At 41.9% G+C, this 14,684-nt stretch overlaps 1 protein-coding gene across 9 annotated transcripts in view; it reads right to left on the reverse strand.

Moving 5' to 3' along the window:
* Window positions 1-13,599, reverse strand: part of ALMS1 (Alstrom syndrome 1) — a 186,828-nt gene extending 173,229 nt beyond the window's left edge. For all 9 annotated transcript variants that reach the window (XM_010829757.1, XM_010829756.1, XM_010829760.1 and 6 more), the window contains exon 1: window positions 13,260-13,599. In XM_010829757.1, coding sequence (XP_010828059.1) covers window positions 13,260-13,547 — 288 coding nt within the window. In that variant the 5' untranslated portion in view covers window positions 13,548-13,599. The remainder of the gene's footprint in view (window positions 1-13,259) is intronic.
* Between the last annotated feature and the right edge of the window lie 1,085 nt (window positions 13,600-14,684).

Genomic DNA, 14,684 nt, shown 5'->3' on the forward strand with positions numbered 1-14,684 from the left:
ATCCCAGGGCTGATCTCCTTCAGAATGGACTGGTTGGATCTCCTTGCAGTCCAAGGGACTCTCAAGAGTCTTCTCCAACACCACACTTCAAAAGCATCAATTCTTCAGCATTCAGCCTTCTTCACAGTCCAACTCTCACATCCATACATGACCACAGGAAAAACCATAGCCTTGACTAGACAAACCTCTGTTGGCAAAGTAATGTCTCTGCTTTTGAATATGCTATGTAGGTTGGTCATAACTTTCCTTCCAAGGAGTAAGCGTCTTTTAATTTCATGGCTGCAGTCACCATCTGCGGTGATTTTGGAGCCCAGAAAAATAAAGTCTGACACTGTTTCCACTGTTTCGCCATCTATTTCCCATGAAGTGATGGGACCGGATGCCATGATCTTTGTTTTCTGAAGACATAAAGATGGCCAATAAACAGATGAAAAGATGCTTAAAGTCACTAATTATTAGAGAAATGCAAATCAAAACTTCAATGAGGTATCACCTCACACCAGTCAGAATGGCCATCATCAAAAAATGTACAAACAATAAATGTTGGAGAGGATGTAGAGAAAAGGGAACTCTACACTGTTGGTGGGAATACAAACTGATGCAGACTTTATGGAGAACAGGATAAAGATTACTTCAAATACTAGGAATAAATCATCATATGACCCAGCAATTCCACTACTGGGCCATAATCAGTATGAGAAAACCATAATCAAAACTCAAGACACATGTACCCCAACGTTCACTGCAGCACTGCTTACAACAGCCAAGACATGGAAGCAACCTGGATGTCCATCAGCAGAGGAATCAACAAAAAAGATGTGGTACATACATACTACTCAGTCATCAAGAAGAATGAATTTGAGTCAGTTCTCATGAGATGGATGAAGCTAGAGCCTGTTATACAAAGTGAAGTAAGTTAGAAAGACAAAAACAAATATAGTAATTAACGCATATATACAGAACCTAGAAAAATTATATTGATGAAGCTATCTGCAGGGAAGGAATGAAGACAAAGATGTAGAGAATGGACTTATGGACACCGTGGGGGAGGGAGAGAGTGGGACAAATGGAGAACGCAGCATCAATATACACACATTGTCCAGTGTAAGCTGGACAGGTGGGAGAAGCTGCTGTGCGGCACAGGGAGCCCATCTAGTGCTCTGTGATGACGTGGAGGGGGGATGATGGTGGGGAGAGACGCTAGGGAGGCAGGGGATGTACGTATAGTTATGGCTGATTGCACTGTTGTACAGCAGAAACCAACACACCAATGGGGAAAAAAAAAAAGTAATTTGAACTTAAAAAATAGAGTGTATAGGGGGAGTCAAAAGATCCAAGAAAGCCAAAAAAACAACAGACACTATCTGACTTAAAGACTTCCTGTAAAGCTACAGCAATCAAGACAATGTGGCACTGGTGAAAGACCAGCAAACAGATCGCTGTAACACAACAAAGTCCAGAAACAGACCGAGATAAAGACCGCTGATCCTTGACAAAGGAACAAGGCAACGTAATGGAACCAAGACCGTCTTTTCGACAAACGACACCGGGATAACTGGACATGCACATGCAAAAAGCGAATTGGGACAGATCTTGCAGCTCTCACAAAATTCAACTCAAAACAGGGAATATAAAACTGTAAAAACTGTAGAACACCTAGAAGATAATACAGGAGAAAACCTAGATGACCTGGGCTATGGTGATCACTTCTTAGGTACAACACCAAAGGCACAACCCTTGAAAGAAAGAATTGATAAGCTGGACTCATCAAAATTAAAAACTTTCGTTCCATGAAAGACAATGTCAAGAGAATGAGAAGACAAGCCACAGGCGAGGAGAAGATATTTCTAAAAGACATAACCTGATAAGGACTGTTAACCAACATACAGCACTGAGCACACATGCAGCGAGTCATCAGACTGCTTGGTACTGACCCAAATGGACTGAAAAGATGGTTAGTCTCTCAGTCGTGTCTGATTCTCTGCAGCCTCACACACTGCAGCCCACCACGCTGCTCTGTCATGGAATTTTCCAGGCAAGAATACTGCAGTGGGTAGCCATTCCCTTCTCCAGGGGGTCTTGCCGACCCAGGGATTGAACCCAGGTCTTCTGCATTGCAGGTACATTCGTTACAGTCTGACTCATCAGGGAAGTCCAACGAAAATATCCTTTAGTAGATGAATGGATAAAATAAACTGTGGCTCATTTAGACAATAATATTATCGAGAACTAAAAAGAAATGAGCCACTAAGTCATGAAAAGACATGGAGAAACTATATTGGTGGATACATGCCATTATACATTTGTCAAAAACCACAGAATGTACAATACCAAAAGTGAGCCCTAATATACACTCTGGCTTTGGATGTCAATGTAGGTTCATCATAACAAACGTATTACACTCTGACGTTGGAAATTGACAGTGGAGGATGCTGTGCATGTGTGGGAGCAGGAAGTAGATGGGAAATCTCAATTTTTTTTTGGAACCTACAATTGCTCTAAAAAATGATCTGTTGAGGAAATTCCCTGGTGGTCCAATGGTTAGGACGCCATGCTTTCACTGCCAAGGGCACAGGTTCAATCCCTTGTGGGGGAACTATGATCCCACAAGCTGTGAAAGTGAAAGTCACTTTGCGACCCCATGGACTATACAGTCCATGGACTTCTCCAGGCCAGAATACTGGAGTGAGTAGCTGCTCCCCTCTTCAGGGGATCTTCCCAACCCAGGCATCAAACCCAGGTCTCCAGCATTGCAGGCGGATTCTTTACCAGCTGAGCCACAAGGGAACCCCAAGAACACTGGAGTGGGTAGCCTATCCCTTCTCCAGAGGATCTTCCTGACTCAGGAATTGAACCAGGGTCTCCTGCATTGAAGGCGGATTCTTTACCAACTGAGCTACTAGGGAAGCCAAGCTATGGAGCATGATGAAAACAAACAAACAAACAAAACCATAGTCTGCTGAAAAACAACTAAAACAAGGCTCCGGTCCAGCATGCAAGGAGTTAGGAAGTCATCACTCCCATCCCTACAAAAAGAAAACACCCTAACCAAATTGAAAACCAACAACTCTTCTTATATCCACCAGAGAACTGAAATTAAGGGCAAACTACAGTCCAGGACATCCTGGAATGGGAAGTCAAGTGGCCTTAGGAAGCATCACTACAAACAAAGCTAGTAGAGGTGATGGAATTCCAGTTGAGCTATTTCAAATCCTGAAAGATGATGCTGTGAAAATGCTGCCAGCAAATTTGGAAAACTCAGCAGTGGCCACAGGACTGGAAAAGGTCAGTTTTCATTCCAATCCCAAAGAAAGGCAATGCCAAAGAATGCTCAAACTACTGTACAATTGCACTCATCTCACACGCTAGTAAAGTAATGCTCAAAATTCTCCAAGCCAGGCTTCAGCAATACATGAACCGTGAACTTCCAGATGTTCATTTTAGAAAATGCAGAGGAACCAGAGATCAAATTGCCAACATCCTCTGAATCATGGAAAAAGCAAGAGAGTTCCAGAAAAACATCTATTTCTGCTTTATTGACTATGCCAAAGCCTTTGACTGTGTGGATCACAATAAACTGTGGAAAATTCTGAAAGAGATGGGAATACCAGACCACCTTATCTGCCTCCTGAGAAACCTATATGCAGGTCAGGAAGCAACAGTTAGAACTGGACATGGAACAACAGATTGGTTCCAAATAGGAAAAGGAATACGTCAAGGCTGTATATTGTCACCCTGCTTATTTAACTTATATGCAGAGTACATCATGAAAAACGCTGGGCTGGAAGAAGCACAGCCGGAATCAAGATTGCCGGGAGAAATATCAATAACTTCAGATATGCAGATAACACCACCCTTACGGCAGAAAGTGAAGAGGAACTCAAAAGCCTCTTGATGAAAGTGAAAGAGGAGAGTGAAAAAGTTGGCTTAAAGCTCAACATTCAGAAAACGAAGATCATGGCATCTGGTCCCATCACTTCATGGGAAATAGATGGGGAAAGAGTGGAAACAGTGTCAGACTTTATTTTTGGGGGGCTCCAAAATCACGGCAGATGGCGACTGCAGCCATGAAATTAAAAAGACGCTTACTGCTTGGAAGGAAAGTTATGACCAACCTAGATAGCATATTGAAAAGCAGAGACATTCTTTGCCAACAAAGGTCCGTCTAGTCAAGTGGTCATGTATGGATGTGAGAGTTGGACTGTGAAGAAAGCTAAGCACCTAAGAATTGATGCTTCTGTACTGTGGTGTAGGAGAAGACTCTTAAGAGTCCCTTGGACTGCAAGGAGACCCAACCAGTCCATTTTAAAGGAGATCAGCCCTGGGTGTTCTTTGGAAGGACTAATGCTAAAGCTGAAACTCCAATACTTTGGCCACCTCATGCAAAGAGTTGACTCACTGGAAAAGACTCTGATGCTGGGAGGGATTGGGGGCAGGAGGAGAAGGAGACGACAGAGGATGGCATGGCTGGATGGCATCACCGACTGGATGGACGTGAGTTTGAGTGAACTCCAGGAGTTGGTGATGGACAGGGAGGCCTGGCGGGCTGCAATTCATGGGGTCACAAAGAGTCGGACACGACTGAGCAACTGAACTGAACTGAACAGTCCAGCAAATCTGGGACAGACAAACAGATACAGACAATCACAACTAACGGGACAGAGTTCCAGAGCAGACACCACGAAGGACAGGGAAGGAAAGCCTAAATTGTAACTGACAAATTATTAGAGGCTCAGGATAGAGAACTCTGAGATTTAAAAAGTCCAGGGAAAGTCTTAGAGGGGCTCCCACACTTTTGGAGTTTTACTTCCAGGAACTGCACCAGGTTTCACAGTTAAGATTAGAGAAAAATCTCTTGCTGTGGCAGGAGAAGAGGGAAAAGTAGTCGTTTTGAAATAAGTCTAGAAGCATTCTGTCCTTAAGACCTGCCTGCAAAAGAAACTATTTTACCAGAGACTGGGGTTTTACCAGAGACTAAGTGATGTCGGGGAAGGGAAATATTCAACTCCAAGCCCCCTCCTAGCTTTCTTATTTTATTTAAGGAGAAACCAATGAGAAACCCTAGTGAAGCTCACAGCCTAGAGAAAGACTGAGACTTCATAATATGACTACAGAACACCTCCCCTCCGCCCATACCTCACCACTACATCAACGGGGCTCCTGATGAGAATGGTACACGAATGCAAGAACAGCACATCCAGATCTTATTTAAGAGGTCCTTAGAGAAATCCAAAGAAAAGAGGCGGAACACAAGCAAGGCCATCAGAGGAAATTTTAGCCTTTGACACCTACTGCTATAGCAAACAAACACAAAATCACCTCTAACCAGATAAACTTATGAAACCTCACACTAAAAGGCTATTTACTTCAGTTCCTATCATATCATATTCATTCGGTACACGCCTGGTTTTCCACACACACACACAAATTACAAAACATAAACGACAAAAACAACTTTTTTGTTTTACAAAAAACAAAAGCAGGTTAAAGAGACAGCAAGGATCAGAATCAGACTCAGATAAGGCAGAGATGTTGGAGGTTCAGTTTGTAAAGATGCAAAAGTTCTGGAGATAGATGGTGGTAAAGATTATAAAACAATGTGAATGTACTTAATGTCACTTAAACCTGGTTAAAATGGGGAAATTCCCTGGTAGCCCACTGTTTAGGACTCGGTGCTTTAACTGCCAGGGCCCGAAGTTCAATCCCTGGTTGTGGAACTAAGATCCTGCAAGCTGCGAGGCTCAGCCAAAATAAATATATTTTATTTATAGCTTAAACCAGTAAATTTTATGGTATACATATTTTACCACAATTTTTAAGAAAAGAAAAAGAAGTCAAGGTAGAAAAAAAGAAACAAGCCACCAGACCATGAAAAGACATGGAAGAACCTTAAAAGCATATTCCTAAGTGAAAGAAGCCATCCTAAAAGGCTACATACTGTATGACTCTAAGCACATGACTTTCTGGAAAATGCTAAACTACAAAGACAATAAAAACAGCAGCAGCTGCCAGGGTTTCAGAGGAAGGAGGGAAGGGACAAATAAGCAGAACACGGGGATTTTTTTTTAGGCAGTGAAACTATTCTGTGTGATACTGTAAAATAGTGGATATATGTCATTATACATTTGTCAAAATCCAAAGAATGTACAAAAAAGTGGACTCTAATAAAAACATACACTTATAATTAATAGCAATGTATCAATATTGGCTTACCAACTGTAACAAATATGCCAGCCTAATACAAGATGCTAATAACAGAGAAAACAGGGGAGGGAAAAGAGGTACATGGGAATTCTGAACTTTTTGCTAAACATAAAACGGCTCCCAATAAAGTCTACTGGGACTTCCCTAGTGGTCCAATGGTTAAGAATCCATCTGCCAAAGCAGGGGACACAGGTTCCATCCTTGGTCTGGGAAAATACCACAAGCCGGGAGGCCACTAAGCCCAGGCACCACAACTTCTGAAGCCCACACACCTAGAGCCCACGCTCTGCAACAGAAGCCGCCACAGTGAGAAGCCTGAGCAGCGCAACTAGAGTAGTCCCTACTCACCACAGCTAGAGAAAGCCTACGGGCTGCCACAAAGATCCAGGGCAGCCAAAAAATAATACTAATAATTAAAAAAAAAAAGGACAGCCACCTGTGAGAAGATCAGCAAGGAAATATAAGATGTGAACACACTATAAGCAAACTACATTATAGAATATTCCATCCTAGAGCAGCAGAATATACATTCTTCTCAGCATACATGGAACATCTCCAGGACAGACAACGTGTTAGGCTACAAAGCAAGCCTCAATGTTTTAAAATTTTATTTTATTGATGTATAGGTGATTTACAATGTTGTGTTAACTTCAGCTGTACAGCACAGTGATTCAGTTATAAACACAAGCCTCACATTTTTTAAAAAATTTAAATCATGGAAAGTATATTCTCCAGCAAAAATGGAATGAAATTAGAAATCTATAACAGAAGGAAGTTAAGGAAATTCACAAACATGTAGAAATTAAGCAACAGACTTCTAAACAACCAATGAAAAAAAATCACAAAGAGAATTTTCAAATATTTTGAGATAGACAACAGGCAGAAAACAACTCAAATGTCCATCAACTGATAACGGATAAACAAATATAGTATATCCATACAATGGAATACTATTAAGTCATAAAAAGGAATGAAAAATTGATGTTATATTCATGGATTCCTAAAAACATCATGCTAAGTGAAAGAAGCCAGTCATAAAAGACCACACATTGGAATTGGTGGTGCAGTGGCTAGGACTCAATGCTCTCACTGCCAGGGTTCAAACCCTGGTGGGGGAACTAAGATCCAGAATCCGTGTGACATGTACCATATATTATATGATTCCATTTATATTAAATGACCAGAACAGGCAACTCTACAGAGAGGGAAAGATTAATAGTTGCCTTGAGGAATGGAAGCAAGAGGGGCGATAGCTAAAGTATATAGGGTTTCTTTTTGAGGTCATGAAAAAATTGTTCTAAAATTGTGGTGATGGCTACACATATCCATTAATATATTGAAAACCACTGAGCTGTGCAGTAAAATACAGGGTAAATTGCACGGTTTTTAAATTATATCACAACAAAACTGTTTAGAATGTTTTTAAATAAGCCAGTTGAACATTCAGCACGTTAAGTAAAATTAAATAAATCAAAATAAACCTAGGAAAACAGTAAAAGATGAGAGCTGAAATTAACGAACTAAGTGGTGAAAAAGTCAATAGAATTAAACTTAAATATAAGAGCGGTTTCCTTGGATGAAAAAAATTAACAAAATATATCCATAGTTATTCAGATCAAGAGGAAAATAAAATATATAACATTAGGAATGAGAAGTGGAAATAATCACAAATGCAATGGAAAAAATAAAGAATACTATGTAACACTTAATTATAATTAACTAAAAATCCTTATTGAAATGATTTTCCAGAAAAATCATAAATTATCAAAATTAACTCCGCCCCCCCCCAAAAAAGGGGCTTACCCGGTGGATAAGATGTTAATGAATCTGCCTGCAATGCCAGAGACCCAGGTTCGATCCCTAGGTCAGGAAGATCCCCTGGAGAAGGGAATAGCAATCCCATGGACAGAGGAGCCTGGAGCTGCAAAGAGCCAGACACAACTGAGCAACTAAGAGTTTCAACTCAAAAAAAGTGAGACAGTATATACAAACTATAACCCTGAAAGGAATCCATAGGCACAGTAGCTTCACAAGTTATTATTTTTCCAACATGCAAGAAAGTCTTATATTATTTAAACTGTTCCAAGACATTAAAAAATCTTCCCAGTACCTCACATAAAAACATCATAATTCTGACTTCAAATTTGACCAAAAAAGTCAAGAAAACAATTTAACTTAAAACTATTATCATTTATCAAATATCTAAAGATAAAATTCAGCACTTCCTTAAGAGAGAGACACATTCTAACTGACAGCTTTCATCCCCAAGCTCAAAAAAGTTTTAATACTAAGAAAAAAATCTGTACTAATAGGCAAAAAAAAAAAGATTAAGAGTTGTACAGTGTAGATAAATTTGGAGATGGGGACTAGGAAGGTGAAGGAGTTCAGGCCTAAGCGTCTCTCCTAAGAAATGATAACCTGCTGACAGGAGAATGCTGAACACTGGATGAAGGCCAGAGGATAAGGGTGAAAATGCAGAAGAATCTGAAGAAGGAAACATAAAAATATTTCCAAGAACTCTTGATGATCCAGTTAAAAGTTGGAGACCAAGTGGTCAAAAGGCACAAACTTCCAATAATAAGATAAATAAGTACTAAGTATATAATGTACAACATGACAAATAAATTCACGCTGCTGTATGCTATATATGAACACTGCTAACAGTAAACGCTGAGTTCTCATCACCAGGAGAAAATTATTTTCTATTCATGTTTCTAAGCTATATGAGATGATGACTTGTGATAATTATTTTATGATGTATGTAAGTCAAACCATGCTATATACCTTAAACTTATAAGTGCTTCATGTCAATTATATCTCAATATAGTTGGAAGAAAAGACTATTGTAAATAAATAATAAAACTAAAAACAAAAAAAGTTGAAGACCAAGAACTTCTATGATACCAATTCACAGAACTGAATTATTTTCCCTAGCACAGTTCAGAAATTTAGGTTTAGGAATTACAAAGCAGAGATGTCTGAAACGGTTCATGTTGAATGGTCTGTAGGACTGGCCTGGCATAAGACCAACAAAGTAAAGGCTCTGAATCACTCACTTCCCTGAACTCTTAAAAAGACTTGGTTGTGGGACTTCCCTGGTGGTCCAGTGGTTAAGAATCGGCTTGCCAATGCCGGGTACATGGGTTCAATTCCTGGTCCCGGAAGATCCCATAGGCCGAGAGGCAACTAAGCCAGTGCTCACAACTACTGAAGCCCCCCAACTCTGAGCCTGTGCTCCACAGTAAGAAAAGCCGCTGCCCTGAGAAGACGGCACGCTGCCATGAGAAGCTGGCGCACCGCAATGAAGATTAGCCCTCACTCACCACAGCTAGAGAAAGCCCTCCCACAGCAACAAAGACCCAGCTCAGCTAAAAATAAATCTTTTTTTTTTTTTTTTAAGACTTGGTTGTAAGGCAGGTCACATTTTGTACTGAACTTAAAACAGTTCCATACCTTAGCTCGGTGTCATTACTTGGAGTTGCAAACTTAATCAGTACCTTACAAATTACCACTAGAACATCCTTATTGTCAGAGACATGAGAGTGAATCAAATATTACAATTTTGTCATTTAACTTGAGGCTATCCTGAATGAAATTAATGTCTCCCATCATTTGGTCACTTCCTTTGAATGCTGCTGCTGTTCAGTCACTATATCATGTCTGATTCTTTGCAACCCCATGGACTGTAGCCTACCGGGCTCCTCTGTCCATGGAATTTCCCAGGCAAGAATACTGGAGTGGGTTGCCATTTCCTTCTTCACAGGATCGTCCCAATCCAAGGACGGAACCCACATCTCCTGCTTGGCGGGTGGATTCTTTACTACTGAGTCACCTGGGAAGCCCCATCCTTTGAAGACACTGAATTAAATACTACACAACAAACTCATTTTCAAAAACTTATAGTTCATAAATTTCTAGCAAGAAATATAGAAGTCTCTCCTTTAAACATTTTTCCAATTTATGCCAGTAAATCTTAATATATTAGTAAATAAATCTTAACATATTAGTGAGCAAAAAAATTATCTTAATACATTTTATATCATTTTAAAACTACTTTTAATACAGCACATCACCCACACCTTCATAAACCCACCAAGGTAAACAAGAGAATATCTTTCTCTCAAAAAAAAACAAAAAACCCTCTACGGAAAAAATACTCAGGCTCTAAAAAGCAGTATCTTCTATTACACAGATAGATCACTGCTAAACAAAAGAATAATCTCGTCACATTGGCTGTAAAGAAGTAAAAGGGCTTAATTAAAATCTTCAAGAAATATTAAAATTAAATATTAACAGTTATTCAAACAAGAAGTCATAGAACAAAATTAAAGTTACGAGACCTTATCCACAAGTGTGGCTTTAGTTTTGGTCCATATGTATATAGATAACTTACAATTTGAAATGTCTAGCCCAGATCCCTCCTCTGATCTCCAAAGCCAAACCCATAATCTTAACACCCATCCCAACCATCTCATCACCCTACCCCATGGCCACCACTTCTACCATAAACTTGGCCATTTTTCAATATTTGGCACAACCATTTATCCAATAACCTGACACCTCCTTGCCCTCGTGTTCCACATCTAATCCATTATTAGTGTAATAATAATGTAAAATTAGTGTACCACTGTGATTATTTTACTTCTTAAATTCCTCTTGAATCAGTCTACTTTTCTATATCCACCAACATGTGCCTATTCCAAAATATCATCAGTTCCCGGCAATACTGCAATGTCCTAATTAATTAGCATCCTTGACATTATTGCTGCTCCCCACCCAGCCCAGTCATCAAAGCTGTTCTCTACTCTGCTACAAAGTGATCTTCCTGAAACACAAATCTTATTCTGTATTTCTTTGTTTAAAAACATTTCAATGACTTCCACGGATAAAGCCTCCAAATCCTTGACATAGAACAGAAAGCCTTGAAATCTGTAATCAACCCTTATTGGCTCCTGGTTCCTTGAAAACGCCATACTCTCTTACCTACAGTACCTTTCCATGTGGCTTTCCCTCAGCTGGAAAGCTTCTTTTCCCTTTAATTGTGATCTGTCTTCAGACCTCAGCTTGTCATAACTTCCTCAGAGAAGCTTGCCCCAACTTCACTGACAAAACAGATTCCCTTACTAAATGTTTTCAAAGCATGTTAGGACATACGATTTTTACTTTTCTTTCTTCGACCAACTGAATTTTGTCTGCCTCCCTCTTTAAAGTGCATACGCTAGGAAAAAATAAAAAACAAATATTTCCGTTCATCAAAATTCCACAGCATAAAGCATAATGTGTGGCCCATGATGAATGCTCAATACATGCTCAACGAATTGAGTACCGACAGGAATATTTACCAAGCAAAACAACTATTATTCTTTAATTATCAACAGCCTACAGCAATAATGTCCAGTAGAACTTTCTGTAATGATGAAATTATTCTACATCTGCACCGTCCAATTATACAGCCTCTAATCAAGCGTGGCTACCGAGTACTTGAAAAAGTGGTTGGTACAACAGAGGCACTGAATTTTTAATTTCACTTGATTTTAACAAATTAAGATGTAAAGTCAGACATTGCTATGACTACTGTATTGAACAGCACAGGTCTATATAGTCTTTTCTCTGTCTTTTCAATCGTTGCATCTTGTTTCACTCTACCCAGCTGACACCTTATCTAAGGAGCAGTCTTGAACAATAAACCCTAGACTTCTTTTTGTCCCCACAATGTTCCTCTCACAGAATAGAAACTTAATGTCTGATGACTAGATATCCGAATTGTATATCTTTCCTTTCTCCCTGAAAAATAATCAATTAAATGCAGTTATTTTCAAAATGACCTTCAGAAGCCAGCCAAAAAATCAGCTCTTCCTAATTTTCTAGACTGGTGGGAGCTGCAGCATAATAAACCTCCTGTATTTCGAAGCCCCTCCTACCTGCTAGGGACCCCTTTAGGGCTACAAAGAAGCTGAAGAAGCACAATTGGCCAGAAACCACTAGAGATTACTATTCAGGTAGCTTACTGAATGGGGAAACAATGAAAACTTGGGTTTCAAAATCACTGCAGATGATGATTGCAGCCATGAAATTAAAAGACGCTTGCTCCTTGGAAGAAAAGCTATGACCAACCTAGACAGCACAGTAAAAGGCAGAGACATCACTTTGACGAAAAAGGTCCGTCTAGTCAAAGCTATGGTTTTTTCAGTGGTCATGTACAGATGTGAGAGTTGGGCTATAAAGAAAGCTGAGCGCCAAAGGATTGATGCTTTTGAACTGTGGTGTTGAAGAAGACTCTTGAGAGTCCCTTGGACTGCAAGGAGATCAAACCAGTCAATCCTAAAGGAAATCAGTCCTAAATATTCATTGGAAGGACTGATGCTGAAGCTCCAATACTTGGAACACCTGATGCGAAGTACTGACTCCTTAGAAAAGACCCTGATGCTGGGAAAGACTGAACGCAGGAGAAGGGGACGACAGAGGATGAGATGGTTGGATGGCATCACTGACTCAATGGACATGAATTTCAGCAAGCTCCGGGAGCTGGTGATGGACAGGGAAGCGTGCAGCAGTCCATGGGGTCGCAAAGAGTCGGACACGACTGAGCGATTGAACTAACTGTCGTACAGAATCCACACTGCTCTCTCAAGCGGAATTCCGCCCTTCAGGCAGATAATCTTCTGTCTCCAAAACAACAGAGTCCCTGGACAACCATTCTCTCCTTTCCTACACCGCTCTTTTCCTCTTCCTCAGGGGACAAGCCCCACCTCCTCCCAACAGCGTTTCTGAAACCACAGTACTGACTCCTCTGAACCCCTGGTGTAATTCAAAAAGCGCGGGGCCTGGGGCGGGGGAACAAGAGAGATCTTTGCCTGAAAGGACGGGAGACTTGGAGTACTCGGCAAGAGTCGGGGCCCAGGAAGCGACAAGGCCCCTACAAGCCTTTAAAAGCACACGTACTACTGTCAGGCACCGTGACGGGCGGCGAGCAGGAGGCAGACGGCAGGGAACATGCAAAGCGCTCAGGGACCACCCGCCCGACGGCGGCCCATACCTCTCCCCGGCCAGCTCACCTTCCCGGGGCTGGTCAGCTCGCTCTCCGAATAGCGGTGCCTTGGGAGAGACGCCTGAGGCAAAGTGGCGCTGGGGTGCGCTTGCAGCCAGGCTTTGGCCTCCTCGTCGTCCTCCTCGTCCGTACTCTCTCGACGCTGGCTCTCATAGTTAAAATCCGCCTCCGGCTCCCGTCTCTCCTCTTCCTCCATCTCCTCCACCATCACCACCTCGTCCTCGTCCAAGTTCTCCGCCCCCTCCTCCTCCTCCTCCTCGAGCTCGCCGGGCCATGGTAGGTCCTCAGGCTCCATATTGGCGTCTCGCTCTAGGAGGTGGAGGAGGAGGAGGAGAGGGGAGGGGAGAGGGAAGGGAGGGGAAAATAAACGACTGGCGGGTTTGGCTGCGCGCAGGCGCAAAGATCGCCGACGCCTTGCGCGGGGCTGGGTGTTGGGAGGACAGGGCGGGGCAGGGAGTGAGCGCCCGTTGCTAAGGACGCCCCGAAGGGGCCGGCGGGAAGGCCTGCGGCGCAGAGCGGCGGGCTGGCTAAGCCGACGCCTAGTCCCCGTCACGGGCTGGGGTCTCGCTCACAGTACTGTAAGCTCACAATAAACCCAGACAGGGCTCCTGTCGGAATGGGGAAGAATCTAGTCCTCGACTGGGCCGAGCCCGGAGGGGCAATCAGACTCTGGGACAAACCCAAAATTATCAAACCTGCAAACTATAAATTTTTCAAAGTTTTCAATGTATTATGGACACTTGAACCCAACAGCGGAAAAGCGTCAGAGGCAGTAGAGGGTTAAGTAAGAACTGGACTTTGGTATCAAAAAGATGGGAGCTTGAATCCTAACATGGCCTCTAACAGCACTGAGACTAACCCTCTTTGAAATGAGGGTAATAGGCCCTTGTATAGGATGGTTCTGATAATTAAGGGAGATAATTTGTGAAGGGGTAGTGGTAGGTATTATTTGTTGACTACTGAATAGTAACGGTAAATGCTTACAGATTTGGGAGACAAGTGTTATAACCATTTTGTATTTGAAGAATCTAAGGCTGAGAAGAATAACTTGGCCAAAGTCTCTTACCTTATAAGTGGCTGGCAATGCCATCCCAGGTCTTCTGTAAGTCCAGTAATTGCCTTTGCCCAGACCTACAGCTAATAAAGAATAAAGTAGAAATATTTATACTGATAATATATATGTTTGGGGGTTCAGATCAGATCAGTCGCTCAGTCATGTCTGACTCTTTGCGACCCCATGAATCGCAGCACGCCAGGCCTCCCTGTCCATCACCAACTCCCGGAGTTCACCCAGACTCACGTCCATCGAGTCAGTGATGCCATCCAGCCAGCTCATCCTCTGTCGTCCCCTTCTCCTCCTGCCCCCAATCCCTCCCAGCATCAGAGTCTTTTCCAATGAGTCAACTCTTCGCATGAGGTGGCCAAAGTACTG

This window comes from Bison bison, unplaced genomic scaffold (genome assembly GCF_000754665.1).
Source record: "Bison bison bison isolate TAMUID 2011002044 unplaced genomic scaffold, Bison_UMD1.0 scf7180017864508, whole genome shotgun sequence".
Classification (NCBI taxonomy): domain Eukaryota; kingdom Metazoa; phylum Chordata; class Mammalia; order Artiodactyla; family Bovidae; genus Bison; species Bison bison.